We start from the raw sequence: 8,730 nt of genomic DNA on the forward strand, positions 1-8,730 counted from the left end.
TGCAAAATCAAGGGGAGCATTCAAGAGTCCTCTAACACAAGACATATGCTCGTTGTAATTTTTTTCCTTCGACTAGGAATTTTCCCACTGGGTTTTTCCAGCAAGGTTTTAACGAGGCAACATGAGTGCATTTAATATTACCCTTATGTCCCAAATGAAGTAGTATTTTTTTTTCCTTTGCTTAGGTTTTTTCCCACTGGGTTTTTCCAAGCAAGGTTTTAAAGAGACAACCAATCAAGGGACATGTGGTCTCCAAGAGGGAGTATTGTACAGAAAGTGGTGCAGCTCACATAAAGAATGAAGCAATTTGTCTGCCATCTTCCCTTGTAACTAACCGAACATCACGGGTGCTTCAGCCTATTTAAAGGCTTCACTTCTTCATTGCTAGAGAGTGAGAAGTGAGAAGTGAGAAGTGATAATACACTGAGTTGAGAGAAGAGTACTTTCCATACTCTGATTATTTTTATGACAGAAGGCAAACTTTTCTTCTTATTGTATTCTTATATTCGATTGGTGGAATCTGCATCGAAACATAAAACTCATGGAGAGATTGTGGGACCAGAACTTATAGGATCATGCCACATGTTTATAATATAGGAATGTTACAAAGGTGGTACATAAAATGGTCTATAAATGTGATCTCCTTAGTATTTTTATCCCCAGTTTAATCACTTGGATCACACACATAATAGATTAGGCCAAATAGACCTATTCTATTGTGGAGTTTCATCACAATAGGTCTCCGTGCTATCATCAGTAAATTGTCTACTTTTATATTGTAAATTGTCGTGGTAATTATCTGAAGCTTAATTTGATTGATCACTCTATTATTTATCTTCAGTCATTTTCCTCCATCCCATCGCCCACCCCAATAAATAAATATATAAAGTGACAGCAGTATGGTTGGCATCTACCACATCCATCAGATGCAAACCATCTGCAAGAGTTTCTGAGAAAAAACATGAAGGCAAAAAAAATCAGTGAACGCAATATGATTGGTAAAAGAATGTTTCCTCCGGCAACAGAGCTGTTATTACAAAGTGTGGAGGATCCTAGTACCGAACCACAAGTTCAATGTAGAGAAAAATGGCTTCTGCATCAGGAAATGAAGATGACTGAAATCACTAAATTCAAAACCACCAAAAGCCCCAAATTATCATCCCAAACTTGACCTTGTAACCTCATATGCCAAGAAGCATGCTGCATTGGCTGGAACACTTCTAGCCATAGCTGGTCCAAAGCCCCTGTAGAGGCCTTTGACTCCCTCTGAGGCCAGGATCTTTCTAAACGCATCAATTGAGCCCGAAAACTTTGGATTTTTGTAATCATCTACCTGAATTACACTCTTGACAACATCAGTAGGGTAGACAGAGGCCCAGAAAGCTGCTCCAGCCAAGCCTCCAGCCACAATTAAAGAGCCTCTTCCCAAGCCAGAAGTGTCCTGACCTCCAGCAAAGAACTGCTTCAGTGCTTCATAGGCACCAAACAGTGCAGCATTTCCAGGTATTTCGCGTGCCATAGTAGGAACCAAGCCCTTGAAGAGACCCCTCGTACCCCCTTCTGATCTAAGTACCTGCTTGGCCACATCCAATGGTCCTCCGTACTTCACTGTGGCACCCACTGAGCCACTATCTCCCATTGCACTCTGGGCTTGCAACCTGTTCTACCATGAAGCGCAAACAGCTTATAGATAAGGTCTTTTCATTTCCTTATTTAAATGACAAAGTGATGAACAGTTTTAACAGTTTCTGCCAAAAAGCTAAAATCAAAATGAAAGGAAAAGAAATGATTAAGGTGAACAACCAAATGTTTATTGAACAAAACAATTTTTACGTTAAATTTTTCCGAAACACTTTCTAAGATTGGTTACAGATATATTGTGCAGGGCCAAAGAGAATATAGGCATGATAATGAAACAAAATTGAAGTAAAAATTTTGAAAATATATACAAGATTGGGCCTTTTTCTTTTCTAAAGAGAAGAGCTACACTGACCTGCACTTGATCAACTCAGTGGGGCATGCTAGAAAGGACACAGCTACTCCAGCCCCAGACCCACAAATGACTTGCTGGCCCACTGTAAGTGGGGCACCAGGTTGAGACCTCAACAATGTCTCCATTTGGCCTCTTACTGCGAAGAGGACAGCATTGAAGGCTGCAACAGTGGCAAGTGGAGCTCCCATACCTTTGTAGAGACCCCCTGCGCCTTCAGCAGCTAATGTCTGCTTGACAGCATCAATAGCACCTGAGAACTTGGGAGGTTGTCCAGGGAGTGGATTAGGCTGGCTTTGGAGTTTAACCTTTATAGTATCAAATGGGTGCCCACATACTAACTGTGCTGCCCCTCCAACAGTCCCAGCGGTCAAGTCCTTGACTACTTCCCCCATCTGCATATTCAGAAATTTTTTGGTCAACACATATTCAGAATTAGAAAACCCAAACAGATAACTCTCGGCATTAGAATTTAACATACAAGGACTTTTGATTATAAGTTTGATGACAATGATTCTTATAAAATTGTTAATCTAGAGCCATACAAATGCTGTGTTAGTTAACATCCAAATTTTTTGTCAGCGCTTGGATCAGAGAGCATTTTGAACCAGGCCAAAGAGGAATAATATGTAGAATGACGTTGTCTGTTACAGTTTCAGTAAACTTCCAAGGGCTGCTTCCATTTTTGTACTGAAAAAAGGGACAACATTAATTTCTTTCCTTCACAAAGGGAAGGGAGGGGGGCAAGCAACTCCTGAAAGGTAAACTCAACCTTAGAAATGGATAAATGTCAACCCGTCCTATAAGTTTAGGGAAAATCAAGAAAAAATGTTCAGCCCCATGATGACAACTAAATCAGATACTTTGAAACTACGTAAGATTCAGAAAAAAGAAGATCAACCATAGGCTCTTCTCCAGTCACATAAATATAATTTCAAACATATCTGGAAGGTAGAAAATGAAGATATTAAGAAACAACATAAAAATTTAATCACAGAGTCCTTAATAAAAATAAACAGATTATCCCTCCTCATCGGAAACAAAGAATAGAAATCTATAAAAATAAAAATATCCCTTTGGAAAAAAGAATAACAAGTCCTCATCCCTGCTTTATTGATCAGTTGAATGGAGGTGGGAAGAAGATTTTAAAACAATGTTCAATAAAACAAAACAAGAAAAATGAAAATGAAGATTGATAGATCAACAAGTTGCTTATGAGCAGCTTAAACTTAAAATGACACCAATTAATTACAATCAGCCTATCTTACAGCTAAATCAAATTTATATATTTAAGCTTGACGATAAAACATGCCAAGCATGAGCAACGATGCACTCAAATCATTAAGTAATGTAAATCATTCATTTTCTTCACTTCTTTCTACTGATAACTTGAATTATAACGGAGTTCATACCTTCCTATCTGAACTGTTTTTATGCTTTTTTTTTAATCTTCACAGAATAGAGATTGAATTTGATATGTTTTATACCAAAACAATACTCAATCATCACTTCTCTGAAAAAGATATCCAGTGCAATGAGGCAGTTGAGAGTATTGTTCATTCATTTCTTCCTTGTCCAGTTGCACGTGGGCCATGGAAAAGTTATTTAGGACAACAATATTGAGTTGGGGTGGTTTCAAATTTCTTGTGTCTCTTTACTTGTTGAGACATTGTGCTTTTGGTTGAGGGAAAAGCCAAATTAAGTAATGACTATTCTTTGGTATAAAGGGATGTTAGGATTTTGAAGGAAAATGCGGAGAGGAGATAGATGTCTTTTATGGGATAGTGTTCGTTGGTGTGCTTCATTGTGCGGTTTGTGAAACAGTTTAGAGAAATTGATTCATTTTTGCAGATTGGGGGCTGCATTTTATTGAGACTGTTGTATAATTGTTTCGTGTTATGAGTACCTGGATGTTAGAGATGTCTTTGTTCCTACCTTCCGTGACCTACTTGTGGATTGCTACTGTACTTAAAAACTTCATTTTCATAAAATTGTTCGCTCAATGCATGGCTCTGTATGTCATTCGAACTGTAAAATATGTATCACAAATAATACCTCTCACTTGCATTATTAATACAAGTCGGACCTAAAAGATTTAAAGGTTAGCATCCAATCCACAAAGAAGGGAACCTTTTAATTAAGGACATTCAGAGTGGGAGCAAAAATAACAATAATTTAACGAAAAGGGGTAAGAAAATTTATTCAAGTTCTGAAATTACAAAATTCTCAAAACATGGCCATTAATCATAGGGAGAATAGTCCTACAAGCAAGGATTAAAATATCGGCCGTGCAGATAATATCGAACCTCCAATTTATGGATATTTCGGGGGATATATCCTTATCGTTTTATGTATTGCGAAAAAATCAACAAAAATGACAGATATAGGCTTTGAAACACAGAATTTTGGAGTAAAAAGTTCATAGATGTTATGTACATTATCAATGAATGTATTGAACAAACAAAACTCAAAATTTATTAAGTATAAGATATACATATGATGAAATATAAGTGGTATGGAATATGCGTTAATGAAAAGTTTGAAAATACAACATTGATTAGAATGAATAAACCATGCATAAATCCATAATTTGTTTCAACATTGGATTACAATTTAGATAAGTGTCCATCTACATAAATGAAGATCTCCTATGTGATTCAAACAATGAGGAACAACCATATAGATTCATACAATAGTCATACCAAGTCATATAACCTGAGCAGTTTGTAAGCCATGTTTGAACATGGTGCGCATATGCCTCTCTTGAGTTCCCTACTGTCCTCCCATATATGGGATAGTTAGGATTCACCCAACTAGTAGGTCCATAATCTGTTTCATCATCTTAAGCTCCATAACTAGTTCCACTATAATCAAACATGATTATAGGGTTCCGGGTATGATTTAATGGCTGGGTAGTTCATAGGTGTTCCAATTAAGCTTTAATTTCCACATATTTAACTTATTTGCATATTTTAATAATGATCAGAGATTTTTGGGTTTCAATTTGCATCAATTGGCTTCAAAATTTCTGAAATTTTTTTGGGTTCGGTTATGGGTATCGGGAAATATCGACGATGTTGCCAAAATATCAGGGATATCACATTTATTGGGGATATATCACCAATAAAGAGAAGATATGGCCTTACCCCCCAGTATCAGTGTCAACACTTGAAAATCACAATATATCGGCCGATATATCGGTGTATCAGCCGATTTTTGCGTTCTTGCCTACAAGTTTGACATACTTCTTATGCCATTAAGTTTTTAAGAATGCATGTTTCAGCTGATGGTTCCATCCAGATTTACAAAAGGAATATCCATGGTTGCTATACCTAATATTGGTCAGCAAAGACCAAAGATGTAATACAGAGATTTCAACTACAGGAATCCAGAGATGAAACCCTACACATAATGCTCAAATAATTATGAACCACTGAGAATAAAAATCAGTAGATAAATTTCCAACGCAATGATAATACCTACAATTGATTTTTCTTTTCTTGAAGATCTCAATCATAATTTTGTTCCAAAACATTTGGTGGATGAACTATGACTAACAAGCGCAAAACTAATTACCTCAATTGTGCATTCTTTTATATACCCAGAAATCCCCTAATCCACTATTGGATCAAATTCGAAACTGGGGACCCCAGCCAAACCCTACAATCTTTTGGAGGCAGGAAACACTAGCAAATAGCTACATAGATACCTTCAGGGATTTCGAACCTTGGACCATATGGGAGCAAACCATGGGCTTGACCAGTTCCACTACCCCTCGTTGGTAAACTAATTAGCTCAATTGTGCATCGTGTCCTAAATGTCTACTTTCCCATTAAAATCTGAAGGTCATGTCCAGTCCAAGACTGCCATTCACAACTAGTTATCAACAACAAATATTCAACACTTGCGGATATGTCATTTTAAGCAAGAAAGAGTCCATTTTATCTTCAAAGCTTCTGTTAACAAAATTTAAATTTACTCATTAAAGAATAATATGTATTGTAATACATCAAAGTTAGAAATTTAACGACATATTGTTGGTTGAAAGTGAGCAGATTAAAGGATTCTGCGTCTAACCTATCATCAAGCACACTTTGTAGCACACCGAATAATACAGAAATATTATTACTTCTTTTGACAATTCAAGTAATAAGATCATGGCTGAAATGGAACCTACATTTTAACATGCTTCTGCCAAGCCATTTTGCAGCTTGTTCAATCTCAGTGTCAGTCATATGAAAAGCAACGAAAGACATTTGCATTTGATAGAATTAACAGTTCTGAAGCAGAAAAGGCAAGAATCTTACTTGACAAATACTGGGTGGCACCCAAAAGCAAAGCACCTCTCAAGTAATTAAGACCCCAAGATGGTCCTGCCAAAACCCAATAAGCATTAGATCCGTCAAACAGAATCGCTCATATCAAAAACCCAAAAAACCCAAAAACAAAAACAAAAGTGGGTTAAGAAGATTACCAGAAATTGAAAAAATGAGTTTGGTGAGTGTTGCTTGTATGTGATGGTTTTGAGAGGAAGAAATGAGAAATTGAATCTGTGAACAAGCAAAAGGGAATCGAATCTTTGGGGATTCAGAACCACACGAGATTGCTTATATGGGACAAAAACACACACACCATCCACCAACCCTGTGAGTGTTGGAGTGTGAAGAGGACGGGATAGAGAGATAGGTGTGGTTGAGAGAAGAGAGAGAGAGAGAGAGAGAGAGAGAGAGAGAGTGGATTCAGATGAGGACACAATAGTGGTGAGATGAAGCGAATCACAGCCACTCTCTCTCACTCTCTCCGTGATCTCCAATTGGTTTCGCAAAAATTTATATATATGCATTGCAACGGACGAGTGTGTGTTGCGTTGTGTGTTCTGTATGTAGATAGCTAGCTCTCTAAGCCTCAGTGTCCGGCAAACTTCGATGTCTTGGAATTTGAAGATTGGGCTTACATTACACCAACCATGCATTCTAAGGCCCACATTTCGTTACCTGGGAAAATCAGAAGAGTTGATAATATACACATACACCCAAAAGTGTGATCAATACATTATCTTTTTAGGAAGATGCGTAAGAAATTTTGGTTTCAAATTGGTCCAGAGTTTTAAGGATTCGGTTCTCTTCCATTGTAATAAATTAAATTTTTTTAAAAACATGTGGTTTACGAAAGAAAAAATGATCTTGTTCTTCTTCGAAAGCAAAAGATATTGGAAGTCATTTTCGTCATTTATAGCGTTATAGATTGCTAGCTATTTCTTTTCCTTTTTTGGTTTTTGCTAATTCATTTGATTTGGTTTATAATTGAGAATCAAATTTGGGAATAATGTCCAACCATGCTCTTAATGTTGGTGGTTGAAAATGATGCTTTAATATTCTACTTTTATTAGCATCCAATTCCAACGTTTCATTTTCTGAAAGCTCCAACGTCTAAATAGTCCTAATGCTTCAGGTATATGTACCTTTCAACACCTTAATTTTATTTCTTCTATAGTTTGCACGTTTATTTATCAAGAATGGGTATTTAAATAATTCCAAATCCTTCTTATCCCGTGTTTACTTACACATGGATATTGGAATTATTTCAATTCCTCACCTTTTGTGTGTTTTCTTATACATAAGGAATAAAAAATTATGTGAGTTTCCCGCTAAAGTTCCCTAATTCATGACTTTCCTCATTTCTGATAAGTTAACGTGCAAAAGCAAAGAACAAACTTGTTCTCTTCAAGAAGAATTTAGCCAACTGGAGTCATTAATTTCAATTTGTTTCAAAACTTGTTGATGACTTGTTGGCTGTCCCTAGAACTCGGATGGTTTGTTTAAACCATTATGAGTAGTTTGTTTTGTTTGGGGTTTTATCCTCCATTTCACCAATAATGGTGGGTATAAACAGGACGCACAGTTCCATTAAAATCAATTGAAATGGACCGTTTCACTAAGCCAAACCACCTCAGCCTTCCCTTGACGCGAGACTACTAAACATAACAGAACCCCTCTCTTTGGATAATTTCAACAAATTTGGTGTGCACTCTGGGTCGCCCACCAGCGTTCCATAGGGTCAAGATCGGAGCTTCCAGGAAGAATTTCGAGGGTTCATAGGGTCAAGCAACTCCTTTTGTCCCTCTGAAGATCCACCCCTGGTTGGGGTCACTTAGAGCACTTCCAGCAGCCCCCTAGGGCTCGGGCTGGGGAGAGAGCCCAAAACAAGCTTCCAGCAACAAAGGCTGGCCCGGGCAATGTGGGGTCCACTTGCCTAGGCTGGCCCAAGGCGAGAGGAGCCGAGTGCGCGGACGTCATCGCGATCTTAGCGTGGACGTCAAGACGCGATTTGAATTTTATTTAACGTTAGAGCGTCGTCGTTAAAAAATTCAAAATCACGCGTCGACTTTTCGCCCAACGGATATGTGCGACGTGGCCTCCTCTCGTCCTTCCGATTACGCCTTGTCATCCAATCCAACACCTGGAATTTTTCAAGGCAAAAAATGATGAAAAAAAATCGTAAAATTTTTTAAAAAATCCCAAAAAATACTGACTTTTTTTCTATAAATACCAACACCTACTCTTCAGTTTTAACAACAAATTCTCATACATCTTCTCATTCTCCAACTATTATTCACTTTCTATTCAATATTTTCTTCACTTTTTACTCTAAATTGTTTTCATTTTCAAGTTTAATTTTTCTCTATCATTATGGCTTTTTCTCAAGAAACCGGAGGGGCATAGAGCATCATGGAAGATGTC

At 37.4% G+C, this 8,730-nt stretch overlaps 1 protein-coding gene across 2 annotated transcripts; it reads right to left on the reverse strand.

Annotated features, from left to right (window-relative positions):
- Positions 1–977: 977 nt before the first annotated feature.
- Positions 978–6,814, reverse strand: BOU (Mitochondrial substrate carrier family protein). 2 transcript variants are annotated; one of them, XM_089054421.1, is made up of 5 exons: positions 6,465–6,814; positions 6,298–6,363; positions 2,536–2,680; positions 1,994–2,385; positions 978–1,658 (listed from the first exon to the last, which is right to left on the reverse strand). In XM_089054421.1, exons 3-5 carry the CDS (start codon positions 2,554–2,556, stop codon positions 1,157–1,159), a joined length of 915 nt encoding a protein of 304 aa, XP_088910547.1. In that variant the 5' UTR covers positions 2,557–2,680; positions 6,298–6,363; positions 6,465–6,814; the 3' UTR covers positions 978–1,156. The 2 variants fall into 2 exon arrangements, with proteins under 2 accessions (XP_088910547.1, XP_008237172.1); XM_008238950.3 differs by lacking the exon at positions 2,536–2,680.
- Positions 6,815–8,730: the final 1,916 nt, after the last annotated feature.

Source organism: Prunus mume, linkage group LG6 (assembly GCF_029339155.1).
Source record: "Prunus mume cultivar Tortuosa linkage group LG6, ASM2933915v1, whole genome shotgun sequence".
Classification (NCBI taxonomy): Eukaryota; Viridiplantae; Streptophyta; class Magnoliopsida; order Rosales; family Rosaceae; genus Prunus; species Prunus mume.

Bases quoted from the DNA above. Each gene is read 5' to 3' on its own strand.
- BOU (XM_089054421.1), bottom strand. From the start codon at position 2,556: ATGTTAACTAACACAGCATTT. The intron at 2,386-2,535 runs GTATGGCTCTAG...CTGAATATGCAG, and splicing joins TGTTAACTAACACAGCATTT to ATGGGGGAAGTAGTCAAGGA. The intron at 1,659-1,993 runs GTCAGTGTAGCT...ATGGTAGAACAG, and splicing joins ACTGAGTTGATCAAGTGCAG to GTTGCAAGCCCAGAGTGCAA.